General features: G+C 56.1%; 11 protein-coding genes across 11 annotated transcripts in view; 8 read left to right on the top strand and 3 right to left on the bottom strand.

Moving 5' to 3' along the window:
• Window positions 1–1680: 1680 nt before the first annotated feature.
• GLOTRDRAFT_75586 (uncharacterized protein) lies at window positions 1681–4790 on the top strand (the record flags this gene model as incomplete). Its single annotated transcript, XM_007867222.1, has 14 exons — window positions 1681–1815; window positions 1872–2031; window positions 2087–2168; window positions 2224–2308; window positions 2363–2447; window positions 2506–2611; window positions 2673–2797; window positions 2867–3066; window positions 3141–3520; window positions 3592–3740; window positions 3792–4060; window positions 4121–4234; window positions 4281–4530; window positions 4579–4790. The coding sequence occupies 14 exons, from the start codon at window positions 1681–1683 to the stop codon at window positions 4788–4790; spliced, it is 2352 nt and encodes a 783-aa protein (XP_007865413.1).
• Window positions 4791–5346: 556 nt separating this feature from the next.
• On the bottom strand, window positions 5347–6889 carry GLOTRDRAFT_128672 (uncharacterized protein; the record flags this gene model as incomplete). The annotated part of the gene is made up of 2 exons (XM_007867221.1): window positions 5347–5867; window positions 6034–6889. The coding sequence occupies 2 exons, from the start codon at window positions 6887–6889 to the stop codon at window positions 5347–5349; spliced, it is 1377 nt and encodes a 458-aa protein (XP_007865412.1).
• Window positions 6890–7992: 1103 nt separating this feature from the next.
• Window positions 7993–10641, top strand: GLOTRDRAFT_138386 (SIR2-domain-containing protein; the record flags this gene model as incomplete). The annotated part of the gene is made up of 16 exons (XM_007867220.1): window positions 7993–8287; window positions 8345–8404; window positions 8458–8531; window positions 8591–8658; window positions 8728–8831; window positions 8884–8980; window positions 9031–9065; window positions 9127–9133; window positions 9185–9196; window positions 9253–9325; window positions 9384–9392; window positions 9447–9779; window positions 9822–9954; window positions 10003–10028; window positions 10081–10346; window positions 10404–10641. 16 exons carry the CDS (start codon window positions 7993–7995, stop codon window positions 10555–10557), a joined length of 1746 nt encoding a protein of 581 aa, XP_007865411.1. The 3' UTR covers window positions 10558–10641.
• GLOTRDRAFT_105554 (uncharacterized protein) lies at window positions 10580–12110 on the bottom strand (the record flags this gene model as incomplete). The annotated part of the gene is made up of 8 exons (XM_007867219.1): window positions 10580–10699; window positions 10761–10839; window positions 10904–11057; window positions 11107–11209; window positions 11272–11517; window positions 11602–11742; window positions 11792–11962; window positions 12078–12110. 8 exons carry the CDS (start codon window positions 12108–12110, stop codon window positions 10580–10582), a joined length of 1047 nt encoding a protein of 348 aa, XP_007865410.1.
• Window positions 12111–13512: 1402 nt separating this feature from the next.
• On the top strand, window positions 13513–14549 carry GLOTRDRAFT_75580 (uncharacterized protein; the record flags this gene model as incomplete). Its single annotated transcript, XM_007867218.1, has 4 exons — window positions 13513–13869; window positions 13917–13987; window positions 14048–14151; window positions 14215–14549. The coding sequence occupies 4 exons, from the start codon at window positions 13513–13515 to the stop codon at window positions 14376–14378; spliced, it is 696 nt and encodes a 231-aa protein (XP_007865409.1). The 3' UTR covers window positions 14379–14549.
• A 205-nt stretch (window positions 14550–14754) lies between these two features.
• On the top strand, window positions 14755–15581 carry GLOTRDRAFT_99759 (uncharacterized protein). Its single transcript, XM_007867217.1, has 4 exons — window positions 14755–14855; window positions 14915–15149; window positions 15207–15271; window positions 15327–15581. The coding sequence occupies exons 1-4, from the start codon at window positions 14852–14854 to the stop codon at window positions 15362–15364; spliced, it is 342 nt and encodes a 113-aa protein (XP_007865408.1). The 5' UTR covers window positions 14755–14851; the 3' UTR covers window positions 15365–15581.
• A 544-nt stretch (window positions 15582–16125) lies between these two features.
• Window positions 16126–17084, top strand: GLOTRDRAFT_138382 (uncharacterized protein; the record flags this gene model as incomplete). Its single annotated transcript, XM_007867216.1, has 2 exons — window positions 16126–16551; window positions 16627–17084. The coding sequence occupies 2 exons, from the start codon at window positions 16126–16128 to the stop codon at window positions 16906–16908; spliced, it is 708 nt and encodes a 235-aa protein (XP_007865407.1). The 3' UTR covers window positions 16909–17084.
• Window positions 17085–18648: 1564 nt separating this feature from the next.
• GLOTRDRAFT_138381 (uncharacterized protein) lies at window positions 18649–19639 on the top strand (the record flags this gene model as incomplete). The annotated part of the gene is made up of 1 exon (XM_007867215.1): window positions 18649–19639. The coding sequence occupies one exon, from the start codon at window positions 18649–18651 to the stop codon at window positions 19498–19500; it is 852 nt and encodes a 283-aa protein (XP_007865406.1). The 3' UTR covers window positions 19501–19639.
• Window positions 19640–20074: 435 nt separating this feature from the next.
• GLOTRDRAFT_99758 (histone H3) lies at window positions 20075–20900 on the bottom strand. Its single transcript, XM_007867214.1, has 3 exons — window positions 20720–20900; window positions 20511–20660; window positions 20075–20432 (listed from the first exon to the last, which is right to left on the bottom strand). The coding sequence occupies exons 1-3, from the start codon at window positions 20810–20812 to the stop codon at window positions 20262–20264; spliced, it is 414 nt and encodes a 137-aa protein (XP_007865405.1). The 5' UTR covers window positions 20813–20900; the 3' UTR covers window positions 20075–20261.
• A 319-nt stretch (window positions 20901–21219) lies between these two features.
• On the top strand, window positions 21220–21812 carry GLOTRDRAFT_99757 (histone 4; the record flags this gene model as incomplete). Its single annotated transcript, XM_007867213.1, has 3 exons — window positions 21220–21275; window positions 21329–21440; window positions 21514–21812. Coding segments are annotated over 3 exons (285 nt in total), but the record flags the coding sequence as incomplete, so codon positions are not given.
• A 34-nt stretch (window positions 21813–21846) lies between these two features.
• Window positions 21847–22789, top strand: part of GLOTRDRAFT_121077 (uncharacterized protein) — a gene marked incomplete at its 3' end in the record, with an annotated part of 2002 nt that continues 1059 nt past the window's right edge. The window contains exons 1-2 of the mRNA XM_007867212.1: window positions 21847–22260; window positions 22312–22673. Of these exons, the coding sequence (XP_007865403.1) occupies window positions 22249–22260; window positions 22312–22673 (374 nt within the window). The 5' untranslated portion in view covers window positions 21847–22248. The remainder of the gene's footprint in view (window positions 22261–22311; window positions 22674–22789) is intronic.

The raw sequence follows: 22789 nt of genomic DNA, 5'->3' as shown, positions 1-22789 counted from the left end.
AATCAATATTATAGTAGAAGTTAAATAATGTAAATTTCCTGAACTTGTGTCGGCGCGGGCGTATCAGCCATGGTATTGTGAGCGTGAGGCGGGAGTTGCCGAACCATTAGCACAGTTCAAACTCAGCTCAATATCATGAGTGACTTGTATACGGGGATTTCCTGCACAATAAAATCCAAAGATTTTGTTTGAGTACTCTAGCATGTTGTACCTATAGGATATACTAACCACAAAGCAGGCGCCATCTCATGGGGCATTGTGCACCCAGAGTTCCGGTCGCAGCCACCCTCGATATTGTGCGGGGTTCTAATCGTGGGAACCGCTCACTCTGCGTCTCGCGCAGGCGCACCATATACGACTTCAGCGTTTCAACTTGAGCGTGAACGACTACAAAATCCCCGGAGAGTAGTACTACTGTCATCAGAATGCCAATAGGTATTGTTTACTTGTAGCTACTTGAGACCTGCGGGTGCTAGTATCGTGAACCCGCCGGACACATATTTACTTAGATACCCGGTCGAAGACCGGGAAGAAAAAATGAACTACACCTCAAAAATTGAAGGATCAGCACCCTAGGATACATCTCGTGCAACGTACGGGAGCAGCGAGAGGTTGTACAATGTATAACCCGCTCGCTAGGGAAGAAGCATGCTTTCAGCCACATGCAACCATATTTGGAGCGGCCACCCCTTGTTCTTTTTTCTTTTCTTTTTCTTTTCTTTTTACTGCAGTGGTATCATTATCGAGCCTGGAATTGCGCCAATGGCAAGCATCCTGTTGCCTACGGTACAAGCTATGACAGTGTTGAAGACAGTACACTGACTCTACAGTAACACTGATCGAGGGTGGCGGAATGCCACCCTAGGGCAGCAAAGAAGGCACTTATTATCTATTCCTCAGATATATGTAACTGTAAAGCTTGACACCAAGTATCTGATGGATCGAAGACTCTGACCACACCGGCAGACCACTAACTTGAGAGTTAGAAGTTGATATCATTCAGTATCATTCAGGTCAAGATGAAATAACTATGGGCATTGTTGATGCCGTGCAGCGCCCGGGGAGCAAGAAAGATTATTTTCCTGCTTGTAGAGTCCCTGCCGTTGGTTTACCATACTATCATTGGACCAGTAGTGAATGATTTGAACTGCTCCCTAGTTAAGTCATCTTCCTCTGATTGCACGTACCCCAAAATTGGTGTGAATGGTTCAGATACTATTCTATACCCTCTGCAAATTTCTCAGATTTTTCCAGAGGGCGTAGAGGTTGTACGGCGTAAGGGGACGGGAAGTGAATAAGATGTCACACGTGTCACAATAGGGCTGTGGCGGGGCAGCGGTCACGCTCTGTCACACTTAGACCTCGGAGATGCAAGACAGTTTTAAATCCTGAACGATGACCACTCCTCCGTTCCACATACAAACTTGAACATGGCATCTACAGACATTTATCATTACAGAGAAAAATTGCCGAAGGTATAGGGTAGCCACAAGGTCCCCAGTGCACAAAAGGGACGGGAAGTGAATAACTAAGTTATTCACTACTGGTCCAATGATAGTAGACTTTTACATGTTAGGAATCGGACCTGGCGTGCCGCGCAGCGCCGAATACCTCCCAAGTATTGTGTTTCGACTCTTCGAGTGGCAAAGCTTGAGGTTACTAAGTACGACTGGTCGCGAGATGAATGACTCCGATTTGAAAATACTCACGTCGCTGAGCGTTCCGACGAACACGACACACCCATCCAGTCGCTGTTTACAATGGAGCGCCGAGGGACAGGTGCTTCTAATGACAAAAAGTGCCATCTATGTCTTGGTATGACCCGTTTCATTTTTCGGAATTAATATTTCTGGTGTTCATAGTTTCTATAGACACCTGAAACCGGAGTTAATTTCGACTCATCTTCTGCTATCAAGTCTACGGCAGGAAAGAGTCCCGAGACTAATGAGGGCACTAGCACCTTAGGCTGGTTCAGAACCATGATCGAGTTCGAGAAAGCTATTGTCCATCAGTGGCCGGTAGACTCCCAAGGTGGCTTATGAAAAGTGTTCTAGGCCATAAGCTGCCCATACTCACTCCGCAATAGATTGGGCTGCGGTTTCGCTCGGGTCTTTAGACGTTCTGCTGCGCGCGGTTACTTGCTCACCGATCAACGTCCATGGCGCTGGGTTAGTGCGAACCATTGCACCACAAATTCAATTCGTCTAAACAAGTCAATCCAAGTTGCATTATAGCAGCTCTGAATTCCAATCTTGAAGTGACCCTTTGGGGCGCAGCCAAGAATCACTTGCGGGGAGAATGGAAGAAGGTACATACGTATTTCTCTCGTTTTCAGGTGTTATCTCTAATCAAACATTTTTAGCTCTATGATATCACTGCATTGCTCAAAGAGCTTCCTTCCGACCAGATGCATCCCACAGGCAACACCCTGTGCGAACAGGTCCTTTGTAATTACTCCTCTCCCGACAATTCCCGTGCACCTGACTGACGCCCGCTAAACGGCAGGCATATGCTGGTCACCGCAAGCCCGCTTTGATATCGTACCGACTCCATCCTTGGATTGGTCTCTCCTGGCTACCGGGACCCGTGGAGGTACCGTTTCATTCTTCCAGTAGGCAGTACCTCTACATTCCCAGCTACGCACCCAATCTTAACCTTATGGGGCAATCCAGATGGCGAGGCGTTACCGAAGAAGGACAGGGACCCACAGCGGTCCATGTGCAAACGCTGCCTGTTGCAGATCAGTGGGTCACGCATCTGGCGTGGTCGCCGTGGGCTCTATGCGGTGCAGGACAATGTGAGATCTGCTGTTTTCGAATCTCGCCGATCCTGATCCCCGCGTTTGTATTGTCTCGGTGGGTGATAGGTGAGGCCTACCTGGCTTGCGCGAAGGCAGATGGCACCGTGTCGATCATCAAAGTGTCACAAAAGCTCTGCCCGGTGCCCTCGAGTTTTGGCACCGAATTTGCAGTTGAGCGGACCTTCGAGGTGCAGGAGTGCTGCGCATTTGCAGCCGACAAACGCGTCATCACTGCGCTGCGCTGGGTTGACATCCCGGGCAGAAGCGTGAATATTGTTTTGTCCCTACAGTGGGCTGGCAGCTAAAATGAACCTTATAGTTGATACTCGTCGCGACTAAGCCCGGGATAGTTGATCTCACGCCCTGGCCAGTCCCAAGCAAGCTACCGTGGTCCGGCACCAAGAGACTGGTCTTGCAAAGGCAGAACCTCTCCGTTGACTCATCGCCCCTATACCCCCCTTCAGGATTCATCCATATCGTAGAGGAGGACATTCTCCTCGTATCGCTTTTCGATGGATCGTTCCACGTCGCCCACAGGCTTTCCTCGGACCCAACGCTGACTCCGACGAATAGCACCGCAGTTACGGCAGCTTCGCTGTCCCAGAGAGCCCGCCAGGTCTTCGCCGCCTCTGAGACGCATACTGTGAAAAGAACAGATGTTGGGCGCATCAGTGGTATGATGGCATACGACGGCGCGTCGACGATTGCCTGGATACACGAGTGCGTAAGGGGATTTGTTTACCTTTACCGGGGATCTGCGTGCGTCTCTGAAGCGATCTGAACTTTGGCAGAACTTGCAATCCCACGGACTGCAGTTACAAACATGATGCCCGCCATAATAGTATGTTCATGGTGACGCAGCTTTGGGGTGATGGCTACCCTAGTGAAGAGGGACGTTTCATCGTCAGTTTGGAGCAGGTATTGAACTGCTCTAGAAAAGGTTGGGATAGCGACTTGGATATGGGGTTATCATGGCTCACGCTCTGTCTAGTCTGGGGGTACTCGCCCCTGCGTATCCTTCGACCCGTCTTCTTTTTGCTCTCCCAAGGTCAGGTCGCCACGCAGTCCTCGGAGCGACTCCTTCAGATACTCCAGCATACCCCATTCGATGAGTCGACCAGCATTAACATCACTCCGTTGTCCGCGACGCTTACGAAAGAAGTGAAACGAGAATTCAGGAACAGTCTCCTTTGCCATATGTATGGGTGGGACTCTTTTCTCTCGCTGCGCCTGAAACTTGCAGTCGCCGATCACTGCTGGGTGAGGTTTATCCAATATTGACAGCGGGGATAGGATACTCTGCTCACCTTACGGCCTCAGATGCTGACGAAAGGGCATCCAGAACTCCAGGAACAGTACGGCCAGAGGGCCCATAACCTGTTGAACCTCATTTTCCAGCGAATACAGCGGACCTTGATTCGTCATCTCGAGGCCGTTATCCCCGTACTGACCGGTAAGTCCTCCCGTGGGCATCCTTCAGCTTCTGAACTGCGTCGTAGCCGATGACATGTCTTTCGTAACGCGAGTCGTTGTACAAGCGACACTCCATGGGTCTCCTGTCGACCTGTCAAAGGAGGCGCAGGAATTGGCAGCTCGAACTACTCTCGCCGGTATCGGCGATCCCCGTATGGCATTACCTCAAGGCGCCGAGGAGATATGCCCTGCTTGCCGTGTACCCATCCCTTTACAAGACCTTGCTACTGCTACCTGTCGAAATGGCCACGTTTGGAGTAAGTGATTGTATTCCATCCCAAAATCCCACCTAACACAATTGGCAGGACGATGCTCGATCACAAGTTTCATCCTGTCGACTCCGAAAGTGAGAACGTGCATTGGCTGCAGCCGTAAAGCGTTGATTCCTATCGACGGGGACGCGGGAACGAACGACAATCACTTTCCATCAGTTGCGCGCGGGTGGATCGTGGCCGAACTGCTCCGAGCTGTGCAACGCTGTCTATTTTGCGGCAATAGCTTCGTGAGCCTTGTCTGATGTTAGACTATGTATCTGCAATTTCGTATGTGAATTTACGACGCGACATGTTTGACAGATTGGCAGACAGTTCTACCGGGCGTTCCTATGTTTGCGTAAGGTTGTCCTTACCTGCTTCGTTTCTTAAATGCCTATCTAGTGGTTCTATTGCGTAAAAAGCTTCAAACTATGGGACAGGATCAGTCTTGCTCTCTCACATGGGCATCACCGTCACCCACGCCAATTTCCCTTTGCTCTCCGGCAGTGTCCCAGTTGCAGGGCAAGACCCTTAGGCAACCCTTACGTGCCGTGACTGACTGCCCATCTGCAAGTGAATTTGTGTATAGAGGCAGACCATATTTGCAAGGACGATGTAATAGCAGCAAGACACCTCGAGGCGTCGTAGCGCATAGAAGAGCAAACATACGAGACCTCTCTGGGAAAACATAACGAGCACAAGAGGACGAATGGACAGAAGCAATGACTACAAGGGTTCCAGATGTTCTGGATCAAGAAAGCTAGGGCGATAACGATAGCAAGAGTCAACGGTAGTCTCATGGTCCTGTAGCAACGAATTCTATCCTTCAGTGTCGTGGAATGGCCCGCCTAAAGCTCGTGGAATCAGTAGCAATTCATCGTCCGATTCTCCAGACTTCTGTGGGCTGAGCGGCTTTGCATAATGCTTGACTTTCATGGTCGGCACAGGCAGAGATGATCCACTCACGCCGCTCTTCGTCTGGGGCCTAGACGACGAGGGAATGGGAGGCAGTGGTCCCGATGGGGGTCTATTGGGAGCTGAGATGGTGCCGGAGCGCGAACGCGCCCTAGGCCGGCCTGGAGGAGCGGCGGCGAGCTGGGGCACCGGCTTGCCCTGTCCAAAATCAGACGCGCGGATGGTTCCGGCCCTGTTTCTTCCTTGGTTCCATGTCTTGTCCTTCCCCGTGTTCCAGGCAAAGTCTGAAGGGCGAATAGTACCTGCCCTGGTACGCCTCTTACCCGTGCCTTCCGCGGCGGGTGTCGAGGCATGAACTCCCTCGGAAACCAGATCAGTCACCGCGTCCTTCACATCCGTGGTGCGGGAGGTTGAATCCTTAGGTTCTAGGTATGCACCAAATCAGTTAGACAAGGAAAACGGTACAGCCCTCGCAAAGTAAGGATGAGCGGGAGGCATCTATTGAACAGAGCGTGCTCGGAAATTTGTAGAAAGAAGAGCAAGGGCAATAGACCGCCGGACGGCGATGCCAGAACCTTCTCGGGTACGCACCTTCGAGATCGAGACCGGAGAGAAGATCTCCCAAGTCTGTATTGTTGTTTGTAGAAGGGGGCGGCAGATAATCGCCAGCCTGAGACGTAGAATTTGAAGCAGCAGCAGCGGTAACATTCAGTGCAAATGGGCTATTAGCAGGAGTAGCAAACGCAGAGAGCAAAGATATAGAGGAATCCGGCAGGCATGGTACGCCAGGCAGCGTGTTGAGAGTGACAGTTAGGTCCATAGACGATTCCGAAGCACGCCGAGTATGCGTATGCGTGGTACCTATGAGGGAGGTGAGGTCCATGGACGCCAGGTCATCCATGGATCTTCCAGCGGACCCAGGAAGAGATCTACTACGGTCGGTATGGAGCATAGAACCCCGAGAAACCTGAGCAGTGAAGTCGAGCGGGGAGGAGAAGATACTGTCGCTGGATACATGCACCATTGTGCGACGGCGAGGTCGATGTGAGGACTGCAGAGCGCGTCGAGGGTCTTCATGTGCTTCAGATATGTCCATATCAATGTCTTCCATCGGCGCTCCAGTAGCATATAGCGACTCTTGTCTAATAGGAGACTCCGGTGTTATCGGCCTGGTTGACGGTGCATTATATAACGCTGCGGTGGTGTCATCGCGACGTATCCTATTCCGATCCGGTGTCTTATTAGCAAGAGGGCGCCTGGCGGGAGTGGAAGCAGCAAGTGGAAACCCCGTCCCAGGGAACGGCTCAGGGAGAGGAGTACTAGCATCATAGAGGAATGACCACGCCGCATCAGACAGAGGAGGGCCCTGGTTCCGGAGAACTGCTTTCGGAGGAATCGACCAGTCTTGTGCATCGAGTTCGTCCAGAGAGCTAGCATTAGTAGGCATCGAAGGAACGCGTCGGTGGGAGAACGCCTTTTGCTTTGAAGGCGACGGAGCCCGAGACGATGTCTGATGTATAAGGACAGTGGTGTTGCTGAAAATACTGTCCTCTACTTCGGAACGCACCATCGTGTTGGACATGGTCCTAGCTTTGGGAAAATACGGAGTTCTCCTGAGTTTCGGTTTCGTAGCCCCTTTGGATCCGGGACGCCGCGTTGGCGAGGTAGCGGCGGAGCCCGGACGGCTGCTGAACGGAGATGCCAGTCCACCGGAGGTAAGCGGCCTGAATACGTTGGCGTTTTCTTTCATATTCCGAGACGCAGTGCATTGTATGCTACGTGACTGAGGCACCGGAGACATCCTATCAGGAGAAAGATGTTCAGGGGACGAAAGCATAGCAGGAGGTCCCGGTTTCGACGGAGAATGAAAAGGTGTTTCATATTCGAAGCTCTGGCTGCGGCCAACGGCGACTAGAAAATCGTACTGAGGAGGCGCTTGATTTTCAGAGTCAGACCGGAGAATTTGCTTTGACTTTTTGCTGGCAGAGCTTTCTAAATTGTCCTGTCCTCGAGATACCTCTCTGGAACGCTTTCTGACTCTGCGGACCATCTCTGCAAGTGGTATGTCCGCTGCTTCGCTTGCTTGGCCCGCGGAAGGGGAACTGGAAGGACCGACATATTCCGATTTGGCGCTCCTGGTTTTCCGCCTCGAGTAAGTCGTCACAGGTTTTCCAGAGGCTACGGAAGGCATGCCCTCAACGACGACTTCCGAGTCAGGCCGCTGCTTGTCGACGAGTACGATACCGGCTCCGTCGACTGCCAGAGAAAAGCAGCGGGTGCTGTTGCCAGACAATGTAGAATACCGTAGGCAAGATTATTATTCAGACGTAAACACTAAAGCAGTTGAGACAAGGAAAATAATGCAGCGACAACGGAGACCATGGCCAGGACGACTTGCTGGACAGAGGAGCAGGCCTAGTGCGGCGATGTGGTGTCCATCAACCGCGTGAGAAATATTGTCCGAAAAGCGTAACTAGGATCGTTAGTCCGGATCATGGCACTTTACTGCCAGTGCATCTGTACTACTTTCTGCCTCGTTGCGCTTGCAGTATGGACGCAGGGCCATCTGCGAATGCTGAAACTAATCCCATGACTACAGCTGAAGCAGCATCTTCCAGGACAAAGCAAGTCAGCGACCTCTATGTGTACCAGGCCCAAGCCTTCTTGGATGCGGCAGAAGATATCGGTATAGATCCCGAGACCGTGGAAGACATCTTAGATGGCTTCCCGGGCGACCACGACGAAGCCACGACAGCAGAACAAGAAAATGCTAACAATTTAGCGTTGGAAGGGAACGATGAAAATGACCCGGAAATGACTGACCTTGCCACCTTTGCTCAGGAAGGTAGAACTGGAATGTAGTACTTGAGGCGGAGCCCGGCTCATCATGTTCTCCTTGTAGCCGAGAAGATGTGGTCCAAAGAAGACATTAAACAGGCGAAACGCTTCCTCAAAGAACATGGTAAGACTACATGTAGATGGAGCAAGCCTGCAAACCTCACAGTCCCCTCATAGGGACGACCGCGTTCATCAAGGAATATGTCCTTGAGAGAGGAATCTCTATTCCCCACTTAATCTATGCATTTGGCGTATGCTTGGCAAGTACGGCAGTTTGTGGCTTTCGGCGCTCGACTTAACGTCATGACAGTGCAAGGAGCTACGAGAAAAGCGACCTACGACTCTGCTTTACTTCCTCAAAGTAGTGCTGTCACAAGAGTGAGCACAGATTCATACCGCGTTGGTACAGTATGGATTCGCCGGGCTGACATATCTCGTCACTCTCAGAATCCGCAAGCGAGAAAAGCTCCCGCAATACAATACCATAGATGACGCAGTAGAATTGATCCGAACGTCGCAGCGTATCATCATACTCACAGGAGCAGGGATCAGTAAGACATCTCCTCTGTAGCTGTATTGACTGACTGAGGGTACTGTTTGCAGGCGTGTCCTGTGGCATTCCTGACTTCCGCTCTCGAAATGGTTTATATGCCTCATTGAAGGAGAAAAACGAATATGACCTCGACGACCCACAACAAATGTCCGTGATGATGACTTACTATCGAGAATCGTGATACTCACGTACTGCAGGTTCGATATACACTACTTCCGAGAAAATCCCGCAGGTACGTCCGGATTCGTGCCACAAGGTCACTGAGTGGTCATTCATTCGTCCGGCCGGCATAGTATTCTAGTGAGGAACTGTCTCCTTTCATATTACTATGATCTGACTTCATTGCTTGAGTTCTTTCGCTAGGTTCGTCGCACTGTCCGGGATGAATTGTGCGTGCCCCCGTCTTAATCAAGCCACAGTCAAATATACCCGTCCAATTTTACACCATCACCGTGCCATCGATTCATCAAACTTATCGAGGACAAGAATAAGGTACGCCCTTCTACCTTAATCTGTGCTAATTTCTGGGTTTTCACTGTTGTCGCTGTAGCTTCTTCGTGTGCGCATTGCCTCGTCCAACTCCGCTGAATGCCACGCTAACATGGCCCTTTAGAACTATACGCAGAATATCGACACCCTAGAGACACTAGCGGGCGTGCAGAAAGTATTGCAATGCCATGGGTCCTTCGCCACAGCGACATGTCTTAATTGCCGGCTCAAGGTTCCTGGCGTCGAGATAGAGCAGGATATCCTGCAGCGCCGCGTCCCTTTGTGTAAAGTATGCAACCCACCTAACGCGACGAGTAGCAACAAAGCAAATGCGAAGAAGGATGGGAAGAAGAAGGGTAAGAAGTCAGACAAGGACAAGTGGGATAGTGAGGAGTCGGACGGACCGGAAGAGAGGGATTACCCGCCGGGTATCATGAAGGCAAGCGCCTTTAGTTCCGTTGGACGTTAGGCTAAAGCGGCGGACTGAATGGCGAATTAGCCTGACATTACCTTCTTCCACGAGAAGCTGGACGACGCGTTCGATCGTGCTCTCATGGAAGACCGCGACAAGGTCGATCTCATAATCATAATGGGGACGTCTCTCCAAGTCGCACCCGTCTCCGAAACGATAAGTGAGTAGGACCTTCGATTGTCGCCCAGTTGCTAATGATTGCCTCCAGCATACCTGCCGCACTCGGTCCCACAGGTAGGAGAGTGGTTGCTATCAGGCTGCCTATACCGACAGTGCATACGCTCAGATACTAATTAACAAAACGCCCATAAAACACATCAATCCCGATGTAAGCATTCCATCCACTATCGCCCTTCGTACTAATCCATGTGACTACGTCGTGGAGATCGTGCTCCTCGGTAACGCCGACGACATAGTCCACCACCTCTGCGGCAAGTTAGGCTGGGATCTGCCGGCACCACGACAACTCGAGCCACTCCGACCCAATCTGCGGAAACGGCCCTCCACGGATGTGGCCCCGGCGCCTCAGGAGCCAAAACGGGTCGGTGACAGGTATGTGCCGGCGTAGTACCTGCGAGCCTCGAGTCTCTGAACAAGGTCTTTTCGTAGCCATGTCTGGCTGTTCGACGGCGCTGAGGGCGGGAAGTGGGTGGAGGATCTGGAGGCGCGGCTCGTCGGCTCGCCGCGCTCGGAGATGTCTAGTGTGCTCTCTGAGGAGGAGGAAGACGCGCGCGAAGCCAAGAAACCCCGGCTAGATCAGTAGTAATCCGGAATACTTCGAGAGTTCATCGCCGGAGCCGCAGGCGGAACGCGTTCTTCGATGCGCGCGACTGCGGGTCCAGGTAGGCGTCGTAGAAGCCTACGATGAACTCCTCTGCTTTGAACCCGAATCTGTTGTATAGCAGCTGTGCGAAGAGATATATATTAGATATACGAGGCGTATTTATGTGTACTGAACGAACGCACCATCGCGGGGTTGTTGACTGATACGTGCAGGGTTATGTCTTTGTTTGGGTTGAGAGTTATCAGATGGTACAGCATGTTGCTACAACGGAGATTTCAGAGTCAGTCACAGAGGTAGGGTTGTGGCTTAGGCGGATGGTAGTTACGTTGCGATCTGCGCGTTCTCCCATCCGGTGCGCACGGCGAGGTACGTGATGTACGTCTCCTGCGGCGAGCTGAGAAATGCCACGCCGACGACGAGTTTCTTGTACACCGCGACGACCGTGCACTTCTCGGGCGAGTACTGTAATGAGTCGCTTACTAACAAGGTTGCGTTAGTCATTGACAGTCGTCGGGAGACGCCACGCACCGTCGATGCCGGACCAAAACGTCCGCGCCAGGAGATCGTGGATTTGATCAAGGTGGCACGGCTGCAGTGAAACGTACTCGATAGGCGCGCTGACCGAGTCGGCCTGTTCTCTCTCTGGGCTGCGAACAGTCAGATTATCCGATACTCGGGTGAAACAGGGCGGACTTGCTGTGCGAGAGAGTGATGGTCTCTGATATCGTCCATGAGGGCCATCCAGGGGGAGTAGGCGTCCCAGTCGACGGCGATGAGCCCGGGCGTCGGGGCGCTGTCTGCCCCGAGGAGCCGGGAGAGGAAGGAGCTTTCGTACGGGGTGGTGCGAATTGAATATAGTGCGTCGAGGACATCCGGATTGACGGGTGGGTCTTGGCGGGGAGGCGGGAGGGGCGTGACGGTGGTGGTGTTGAGATAGGACTCGAGGTCGAGGTCGGGGATGTTACGCAGGCCTTTCTCCTAGATGGCGATGAGTCTCATGAGATGCTGCGGGGACACGGGGACAAATCTTGCCCTTTGGACTTTGAGCTTACGCAGAATCACAGCCTCCAGGTATGTGAGAGGATGACCGGAGTCCAATTTCGACTGAATGTCGCTGATTAGCAAAGCCCGCTCGTAGCGCGTCAAAGGACGGACGGGCCGCCCCTATTCCAGTGAGTTAGTGGGTGAAATGTTTGGAAATAGAGGTACTTACATATTGGTCTTCTCGCACTTGCTGCTGCAACCAGAGGTCGCGCGCCCGGATGAGGTCGGGGAGTAGTTCGTTTATGACCGTGTCGAAGGCTACATCCTCTTCTGAGCATTCGTGCTGGACAGTTTCAAGCAAAGGGGTGAGGTCGAACTCAGTAGCTCCCGACGCGTGGCTCTCGACCGATGGACGGGAGGCTGCACGGACGTCGTTCACTCTCCGTCGTTTCGTCCGCGACGGCTTCTGCAGACAAGTTCACCAAAGAGGCCCCGGGTAAAACAGGCCAACGCACATATTTCTCCTCATAGTCGTCATCCGAGTCCATCTCCGTCGAATCTGTCCGAACGCCCGAGGTTGGAGCAAGGACGGAAGTGTCGATCCCTTGACAAACATACCGTTTATGGCAACTCACGCTCCGTTGCTCCCAGCGTCATAAACCCGCTTACTGTTACGCCTCGACTATACACAACGCCTGGAGTCTCTGTACATACAGCCGCACATCCTAGCCATGCCTCCAGGAGCCTCGCTACAAGAACAACTGCAGGTGCGATTCACCCTTCCCATCGTCCACCATCCACAAGTCATTGAAGCACGAAAATTACACCGGACAGAAAGAGTTCTGCCCGCCGCTGGATACATCCCTCATCGCCGCGCTCGTGAACGAATGCGAGGCGGACGCAGCCGCCAACTCACGGCCGTCAGTAACATCCGAGCAGATCTATGATCTTCGCAAAACACTGTCCGAGTTGGCCGCGCAAGCCGAGAAAGACGAAGAGTCCCTATCCGACAAACTAGCGGAGCTGCATGTTTCCCCGCACTCCTTCACCACGGACGAATCGAGCGTCCTTACAGACGACCTCTCTCCCGGGCGCACATCCAGCTCCGATACGTCCGACGCATCGCAGGAATCGTTTAGCTCCCCGCTCGGATTCCTCACCGCTGCCTTCCCTCAGGTCGACACAGCTCTCCTTAGGCGCGCCCTCCAGTCATGCCCAGACGATGACGGGGTGGACATGGAGTCCGTGGTGGGGGAACTCCTTACCCAGGAGTATCTGCACGACCTGGAAGAGCGCGGCCTGGACGGGCTGACGGACGAGGAAATCACACGCGATGATGCTTGGGAGACGGTACAGGCTAAGAAGAAGCAAGCGCGCGCAGGGCCCTCCATACCTAAGGTCGCCAAACCCAAGGCGCGCAAGATCACCATCACCGACGTGCGGCAGCAGCAGCACGCGCGGCCGCCTCTCGCCCGCAACAATTCCTCGCCCCTGCCGCACGGCGCGCCCGACCCCTGGACGCAGCTCTCCTCGCTCTCCTCCTACCTCTCGACCCTCCTCCCCAAGCCCGCGTCCTACTTCCAGTCCATCTTCCACAAGCCCGAACACGCCTGCCCGGCCGACGCGCTGCGCGCCGCCCTCGCTTCCATCGCGGGCGACACCACCGCCGAGCTCTCAACCGCCGACACCCAGTCCCTCTTCACCATTTTCGAGATCATCACGTCGTCGCCTGCATGGGGCGAGCTGGACGTGCCCGCGCGGAAGCAGCTCATGGCGGACGCGGAGCTCGCGCTCAGGGCAACGCACGGGCAGTGCGACGCCGCGCTCGACATCGTCGCGCTCCTGCGCGACCTCGACGGCGACGCGTACCTCGAGCTGGGGGTGTACCACTCGCCCGCGCCCGCGCCGCCTGCACGGGAGGCTTGGTCCTCCGTGCCCTCGTCCCCGATCATGTCGTCGCCTGTGCTCAGGTCGGGAAGTTTGAGCGTCAAGCCCACAGCGAGCAACGGCGCTTTCCCCGCGAAGACGAAGGCGAAAGCGAAGTTGAAGCCCCCGCCGCGGGACAACGCGTGGCACCAGATCCCGCCGCGCAAGGCGGGCGGCCCGCACCCGCTCGCGTCGTACATCCCCGCGTACAGCGGTGCGAAGGTGCGCGGGGGCGGGAACGGGCTGGGCAAGGGCGGGAAGGGCGACGTCGGGGAGCTCAGAAGGAAGCGGGACGAGGCGCTCAGGGAGGCGTCGCGGTATTGGCAGAGCGGGAGCGCGAAGACAAGGGGTGGGGAGGTGGCGCTTTATTTTGCGGAGAGGGTGAGTTGCTTTTTTGTTGTTTGGGGATGGAGACTGATTGAATGTAGGCAAGGGAGTATAGGGAGCAGGAGAAGGCTGCTGCGCTGGATGCTGCGAAGAGCATGATTGATGAGAAGCGGTGAGTGTGGAAGAGCTGCGAATTCTATCGCATAGCTAATATTCTCCTTTTGCCTTGCAGAAACCGCAGTAGTGATAAGAAGACAGTCGACTTGCACGGAACGACGATTTCAGAGGCTACCGTCATCGTCAAGGATATCCTGCGCACGGAGGGGGCATCACCGGGTACGTTGAGGACGGTCCATTCCGGCTCGGTAATGATTCTGATGTCATGGTATTTGTTTACAGCTAAGCCACTGCATGTCATTACCGGCCGGGGCAACCATTCCGCGAACAGAGTGGGCGTGCTCGGCCCTGCGGTACGCGCTGCATTGGAGGAGGACGGGTGGGTCGTGTCGAGCTTTGATGGGGGCTTGGTCGTCCGCGGGCGTTCTGGGCGGACTAGTCTCTGATACCATGGCACTCGTATGAGGCGGTCTGAGGTTCACTAATATCCTAGTAATATTCTATTATTGCGTCGTGTTGTATGCTGCGGACGACAGTTTCTTTCTTTTGATTTGTAGCATTCCGTGACTCTTTCTGTAGCGACTAGATTCTATACTATCCTCACATTAATCATTGGCTAGGCACTCGGAATGTCTGGAATGGCGACCAGACCGCAGAGGAGGCTCCTTGATATCTTGTTCCAACTTTGTCGCCAGTGAGTGCGGGCTGACCATACGTGGACAACCGATTGCCGTTTCGGGCATATGTCATGACTCACGATTGGTCACGCACGCGGTCACGGACCGCCGGTTCTGAGAGGACTGGCAACGGCGAAGCTTCCATCGGTACCTGACAGCCGCTAAATACCGCCAAATCGCGAAAATATTACTTCGGGATGTTATTCTACTTCTCCGTTGTAGCCTTTCTCGCATTACTGGTAATGCGTACGTATCCTCTTCCTTGCTGTAGAACGGCCCAATCTGATATACGAGTCGCTTTGCAGTTGCGTTCCGCTACCGCGCCACGCTCCTGCCCCATGTGCCGGCACGGGTGAGGTCGATGTTCCCGCAGCTATCGAACTACACGCCGCTGTCGACGTTCTCCGAGCAGGCGGGCGCTGGGCTGTCCTCTGCTGCGTTCGACATCGAGGCGAACATCCGGGACGGGGACGCAAGAGTGGGCTTGGACGAGCGCGGGACGCAGGAGGTGATGGAGATCATGCGCCGGGAACGCGTGAAGTGAGTGTCGCTTTGCTATGCGGCGGGGTTGGGTGCAAGACTGAATGCGGGGTATAGCTTCGACCAGGCGAGGCTGATTAGACAGAATCAGATCCTCGCGCGCAACGGCATCGACCCTTCAGGTGGGGGTATATATGGCAAATGGCGCGTCCGTTGCTTGCTAATATCCTCATGCAGGGATGCCGCTGGACTCGAAGGCCGTCACCCGGCTATGACCTCTGTCCCTTTCGTATTTCTTTCTTCAAGCTTGTATTACTCCCATGGGCCCAGTTGCCGTTGTTCTCATTCCCTCGGACTGTTGGCGTCGCGCAGCATAGCACTTTCATTAACCGTTCATTCCATTCATCTGCCTGGCTGGCGTGTACTCTTCCTCATTACAGTGTATCAATGCTATAATCGTGTTGTCTGAGCTTATTGACCGATGTTCGATTCCTCAGGTTATCCGCGTTTCCCCGCAGCTCGCAGCGTTACCGTGACCCTTGGCTGGGCACGTGACCGACATTCGTCACGCGTCTCGTTAGCGGGTGTCCTGCAGGTCTCTCCTCTTCTTATATCCCCAGTTGCCCTTGGACCTCCCTCTGTTGGGTGATTTGCGATGCGGGATAATACTGTTCTCCAGCGACGACTTTCTAGGAAAAAATCCGAACGCGGACGCAGCGACAACGACCTGAAGAAGGAAGCCGTGAGTGTGCTGCCGAGTTACTTCCTAACGAATAACATAGGGTCTTTGTGTGTCGCATAAAGGGACGGATTCGACACACTTCCGTCTTTCCTGCAGAAATCCTGGACCACATAATTACACTCGCCCTTTCCGAAGGCCCCGCCCGCCACTTCTCAACGATCGCCGCATTTTCCCTAGCGAGCCATCAGTTCAGGCAGATCACCCTCCGGCGGTACTTTTTAGTCCTCAACGTCTCTACTCCGGCAAGCTTGGCTGGTATTTGTCAGATTGACGGCATGCCCTCGTGGGTCCGGTATGTCTCCGCCCGCCTGCGCGTCGGGTAAACTTCATTATATGCGCATATATCGACCCCAAAGGCAATTGGTATGCACATCATCAACGCTCCTCCCGAACTCCCACAGCATTTCCGGTCTTCGCGCCCTCGACTCCGTCACGATCTCCTGCGCACTGCTGACCCTCGGAAAACAATCACGACCTCTAAAGCTCATCCTCGCCCATTTACCGGCTCGTATAACATCGCTTACCCTGACAGCCCTCGCCCGCATCGACGCCGCCCTCCTCCGTCTAATCGCCGGCGTGTTCCCGGCGCTGACGACCCTCGAGCTGAGCGTCGCGGAAAGGCTGGACTACGAGTGCTGCGCCAACTGCTTCGCGGAGAGCGCGAGCTGCGTCGTGTATGCGCCTATCCCGCACCATCACCGGTCGGCGGAGGCGCTGGGGGTGAGGCGTTCGCGTGTCGTCTGCTGGTGTCTAACTCTTTGAATTCTTCTAACGCTTTTGCGCTGTGGCAACTAGGAAGCGCTTGGGTCGGCCTTGCAACCGCTGAAGGCACTTCGACGTCTGTTCCTCGGCCTCCTTCTCTGCCACGCAGACACCCTAACGTGCTTCGACTTCAACTGCCCGGAAGCGTTTAATGCGGGGAGGCAATCACCAGAGGCTGTCCGCACGAATGAGGGGCTCGCTGCGGCCGCGATTGTTCCGAGCGTTCCTTCGCTGGAGACTATTACCTGGGGGTTGCCTCCTCACCAACGGCTGCACGGGACGGACCACAGAGCAGAGCCGACTTCCGTTGGATGATGCTTCTCGTTCTGGCTCTCGCCGACTTTATACTGGGTTGTCATGTAGGAATTGGACCGATGCTGCTGACTTGGGGCTCTCTTCTACGCACACTGAACGGTCGACCCGGCACCTGATCGATTCAGGCTTGCGGAAGTTGATGACTATTTGTGACGCACCTGCATGACGCAGTTCGTACCGTGTTCAGCCGTGAATACGGCAGCGTGAAAACCGCCTGAAGGTGATCGACAGCAATTCAGTACCTATGCTGGTGCTCTCCCCAGCGACACCCAGCCTGGTAAGCCATGAAAGAAAGCAGAGGCCCAACTCTTCGATCAGCATTGTGAGGGAGGAAGAGGTTAGAAGAGAGATGGCCCGTCTGACGATGGAAGCAGGAGAGAGCTCGATGTCCCACCATCTTGATTTTACGCCCTGTCACTGCGAGAAAGGCTCGCATTAATTGCAAAGGCTTGCATAGCAGCACCAGGAGATCGCATAGTCCAGAAACGACGCAGCACTAGACGGGCACGAGTGAAGCCGTACGCGGGGCCTTGGCACATTCAACAGCCGGCGAGAACTGCTGCAGAAAAAAATCGAAATATATGACAAGGTGGCAGTGCGGACGCGGCCCTGCTGCTCACTGTGAAGACTGTTGATCGAGCCATTTCAAACAGGGCAAAACGAGCGTTGGATGTCGAACGTCGGAGCTCACCCGCCGCGACGGCCCCTCTACGCAAGAACGAGAACGAAAAGAAAGAGGGGGCGGCTCGGCGCTCACGAAGTCGCTGGGAGCATCTAAGTCGAGGGCAGCATCTGTGATGCGGGAGTAAGAGACGCGTGCCTCGCGATCGCGTATGCACGCCTCCGCACCGTATACGAGTGCCACCGAGGCTCGAACAGTATGGCCAGTGCGGGCGGTCAACCCTCCGGCTTGACCCTGGATGCGGCTCGGGCACGGGGAGCGATGCGCTACGCCGCTCCGGTTGTGGCACTAGGAGATACAAGTAAGCGCGAAAGGGTAGCTGTACCACACGACACACTGCACATCGCGCGCAAGCATTAGCATTAGAACCGGTCTCCAGCCCAGCAAAGCCGCGTCCGTGCCCTGCTTGACGAAGGCCGACGCCGTGTAGGGTTTGGGCTCGGTGACAATGCACGCGCACCTGGCTGGCATGGACTCAGTTCCACGTCTCACAGCTCGAAAAAGGAAGAAGGATGAATCGCGCATACCTCGGCGGCAACGCAAGCCGCACCCCGTATTCCCGGCAGTACAGTCGAATGCGCAAAGACAACGGCGCGGGCATGTCTCGCCCCCACAGGCACGGACAGTCCGGGCGGGACGGACGGGGCGCGCTGGACTCGCACAAAGGTGGTGAGCTAGTGCTGAGATGTGTGAGCGGCTAGACAGTCGCGGTGCTGTGATGCAGGAATAAGCTATGAGTACCTCGCGTATCCACAACTGCCGGCACAGTATTCCAAGTGCCACCAACCCCCGATCCCAATCCCAATCCCTATGAGGCGAGCAGTGAGAAGCAAGCCCCAACGAGCCAGCCACACTCTGTACCCTCCAGCCAAAAGCACCACGCCACTCACCCTTTGCTTATCCTTTGTCCTGTGGCACAGCGCGGTCACGACCCCAACGCGTGCACGTGTGGCTGACCTCTGTTCGCGTCCTGCTCGGCTTCGCGTCAGCCACCTTCTCTTCCCTCCCCACAGCCATTACACCTCACTACCACTCGACGTGATACCTATAGCAAAACCATGGCCGACACGAACCGCGCGGACCTGGCAAACCTCTTTGCCTACCTCGCGATGGGCCCGACGAGGGGACGGGCCACACCGCCCCCGCCCCATACCACGCAACGGAAACCCAAACCGGCGCCCGCGCCGCACCGCGACTCGGGGTTCTTCGAGGACGCGTCCGCCTCTTCACTGTGCGTCCAGGAGAAGATACAAGCAGGAACACATCCCGAGGAACACACCCGCACGAACACCGAGGAGGAAGGGCAGGGGGAGAGGGTCGTTGAAGGGGAGAGGGATAGCGAGCTCCCGCACCCGCGCGCCGTCGTCGGGCAAGCCGCCGCGTTCCCCTTCACCTTCGCGACCCCGCCGCGGCGCGCGGAGCTGCGCGCGTGGACGCGCGGCGTGCAGGCCGTGCTCGAGGACAGCCGCGCGCGCTTCCGCCCGCTGCCGGAGGAGACGCGCCCGCGCAAGTGGCTGATGCAGTCTGCGCGGAAGCGGCGGCTCGCGGCGGGGGACGTGGGTAGGGAGAAAGGGGGGGAAGAGGGAGGGGGGGAGGAGGGGGGAGACGTGGTGGAGGGGACGGGGTGCGCGGTGGTGGGGTATGTGGGGGTAAGGAAGCGGCGGTGTGTGGTGCCGAGGGCGAGGCGGAGCGTGCTGGATGTGCGCGCGGTCACACATACGCCCCCACCCGCGCCTGAAGCGAAAGATGAGAAGCGCGGGGAGGAGGAGGGCTTCGCGCGTGAGATGGAGAGCGACGACGGCGCGGACACGGGGGAGGGCGACGGGCTGCGGACGGGGGACTCGGAGCGCAGCTTTGACGAGAGCTTCCTGGAGTATCTGGAGGGCGCGCCGGGCGTGTGGTGTGCGTAGCACCCGGAGTACGTGTGTGGAGACTGAACAGGGGGACTCCAAGTCATCGATGGTTTCAACTTGCAAGCACGGTCAGTCGATCTAGTCAGGGAATAGCGATGCGAGGAGGCGTGCTTACCGCGGTCCTGGCAGTCCGCCGAACACAGACCGGCCACTCCCCTTCATCCGCTATTTATCGTCCTTCACGCCCGTCTCCCGATGGAATGAACCATACCGTCATGCGAGAGCCCCCTCGTCCTTCCAGTTGATTGAGCGTTCTGGATTTGATGTATATTGCGTACGACCACCACCAGTATCACTTTCCTTGCTTGCCTTTCAATCACGTTATGTTCCTGCATGTTATGTTCCTGTAAAACACTTGTCTTGTTGAATCATGAAGCATCTGAATGAAGCCTGAGCATCGTCGTCACAACAAGCGTCTTGGCAAAAGTGCCACGAACGGCGCAGGGCCTTTAATACGAGTGACCGCATTGCGACAGCAGCAGCAGCATCAAGAGGGGTTTGATATGCAGGCCCAGCCTCCAGGCCGTCTCAGCCAAGACCAGGCAGTCGAGAGATGGGCCGACGTCCACTGGGCGCGCAACTTTGTCATAACCAAGCCATCTCATCATCCTACCATCCTCTCAACAACCCACTCACTCACTCATCTAAAGGCGTTTCAACCCCGATCCACATTACATTCACAATAAATAACAAACAAAGAATACAAATAATCGTAACAATACAATCCCCTCAACCTGTGCGAGCTGGTCAACTGAGAACTACGACCGCTCCCCGCGCAACCGCCGCGCGAGCGCGAGGTCCTTCGGCTGGATCGTCACGCGCTTCGCGTGGATCGCCGCGAGGTTTGTGTCCTCGAAGAGCGAGACGAGGTACGCCTCCGCCGCTTCCTGCAGGGCCATCACCGCCGAGGACTGGAAGCGCAGGTCCGTCTGGAGGGGGTCGAGGGATGGAGGTGAGCATGGTACAGTGCAGGGGAGAGAGGGAAGGAGGGAGAGAAAGAAAGGCACCTTGAAATCCTGCGCGATCTCGCGCACGAGCCGCTGGAAGGGCAGCTTGCGGATGAGCAGCTCCGTCGATTTTTGGTAGCGCCGGATCTCGCGGAGCGCGACGGTCCCCGGGCGGAAGCGGTGCGGCTTCTTCACACCACCAGTCGCGGCCTATGCAAGTCAAGGTGAGGAAAGAGAAGGGGGAGGGGAAGGGAAGGGAGGAAACGCACGGTGGCGGTCTTGCGCGCGGACTTGGCCGCGAGCTGCTTGCGCGGGGCCTTCCCGCCCGTTGACTTGCGCGCTGTCTGCTTGGTGCGAGCCATTGCTAGTCTTGTAGTAGTGGTAGTGGTGGTAGTGGCGGTGGTAGGTGATAAGAATTAGGCTCAAAGTCGACTTGGACTTGGGGCGGGAGGGCGGGTGGTGGTGGGCAGCCGGCGCAGACGCGCGAGGTTATATACCCGCGCGACGCGTCGCGCACGTGACTCTAAACGCGGTGCACCAACGAAACCTTATTCTGTTTATCGGCACAGCCACGCAGGTGCGTATATAACCGCTCGCGCCGCTTTCATGCTCGCCACTCGCCCTCGTGCTCCTCCGCCTCCACGCAAACTCACTCAACCTTCGAACTTCACCTCGTAAATCATGTCTGGCCGCGGAAAGGGAGGCAAGGTGCGGGTTGCATTTTGTCTCATAGACAGGGCGAAAGGCTGACTTTATGATTCTCCCAAAGGGTCTCGGAAAGGGCGGTGCGAAGCGCCACCGCAAGATTCTTCGTGACAACATCCAAGGTGGGTGATAATGCACCATGTCCAGCGTTGGGTGATTGCTCATTACGCTCCAGGTATCACGAAGCCCGCCATACGCCGCCTCGCGCGCCGCGGTGGTGTCAAGCGTATCTCGGGTCTCATCTACGAGGAGACGCGCGGCGTGCTCAAGATCTTCCTCGAAAACGTGCGTTCCCCTGCCCCTCCCTTTCCTTTCCCTTCATGACGGTAGCTGATGGCGTGCTGTTATGTATGCGCAGGTCATCCGCGACTCGGTAACATACACCGAGCACGCGAAGCGCAAGACCGTTACCGCGCTCGACGTCGTGTACGCGCTCAAGCGCTCGGGGCGCACGCTCTACGGGTTCGGCGCATAGTCTCTGGCTCGTTGTGGGACTCGGACTGTATTTTGGTTGTATCGCTACTGTACTTTTATTTATTCGTTTCTCTTTGTCTCGCACTGGCAATACACTACACTACACCATAGTAGGTGGAAATTAGGACCTGGTGTGATTTCGAGTGTCGGTGTGAGGGAAAAGGTTGTTGCGGAGGGATCTGCGAGGGCGTCTTGTGCAGTCGACGCTGTCCTCCTGCCCGATGTTCTCGCTCCTGCGATGCTCGCGCACGGCCCTGCCATAACTAGCCCCGACTATCCGCCTATCCTCCATCGCATCATGGGACACGCAGACTCCGCCGAGCAGCACCGTCGCAGTCGGCTTACGCAGCAACGTGCCAGTGGACATGCCGCGTCGTCGTCCGTCGGCGGGATCAAATTGCGACAGCGTACGCACGGACGAGTTTGGATTCCTTCAGCAGCCATCGATACGTACGCCTTCTTCAGCTTGCGGCCAGCTCGAGTTTAAATCTCGGACCTGCTGTCGGACTGCGAACCGCTATTTCTCCGTCGGGCACCGATAGTCGGGCGGCGCGCTGGCATAAGAAGACTCGCTCTCTCTCCCTCGCTCGCGGGCACCGCACAAAGCGCACAGCAAACGATGGAGACGCAGGTACGCACCCCTCCCAAGCGCGGCCCGACATTATTCACCGACGCCCGCCAGCCGTGGCGCGCCTCGCTCCCGAACGAGACCTGGCACGCCATCTTCGCCCTCCTCCCGCCGCCCGCGCTCCTCGCCGCCGCCCTCGTCTCGCACCAATGGCACGCCCTCGCCGCGCGCACGCTCTACGCCGCCATCGCCATCGCCGACTCCCCCCTGCTCCCCGCGCCGCACAAGGCCGCGCGCCTCGCCGCCGCCCTCGCCGCGCGCCCGCACCTCGCCGCCTACCCGCGCCGCCTCTCCTTCCGCACGCACGCGCACGGCGCCGCCGACGCCCTCGCCGCGATCCTCCCCCTCCTGCGCGACCTCGACGCGCTCGAGCTCTCCACCGCCCCCGGGCGCCTCGACCCCGCCCTCCTCGCGGGGTGCCTCTTCCCCGCGCTCACCGCGCTCACGCTCGCCGGCCTCGCCCCCGCGCCCTCCCCCGCGCTCCCCGCCTTCCTCGCCGCGCACCCCTCCCTCACGCACCTCCACCTCCCCG

The sequence above is a fragment of the Gloeophyllum trabeum genome (assembly GCF_000344685.1).
Source record: "Gloeophyllum trabeum ATCC 11539 unplaced genomic scaffold GLOTRscaffold_00005, whole genome shotgun sequence".
Lineage (NCBI taxonomy): Eukaryota > Fungi > Basidiomycota > Agaricomycetes > Gloeophyllales > Gloeophyllaceae > Gloeophyllum > Gloeophyllum trabeum.
This window is presented reverse-complemented; position numbering and strand designations above follow the sequence as displayed.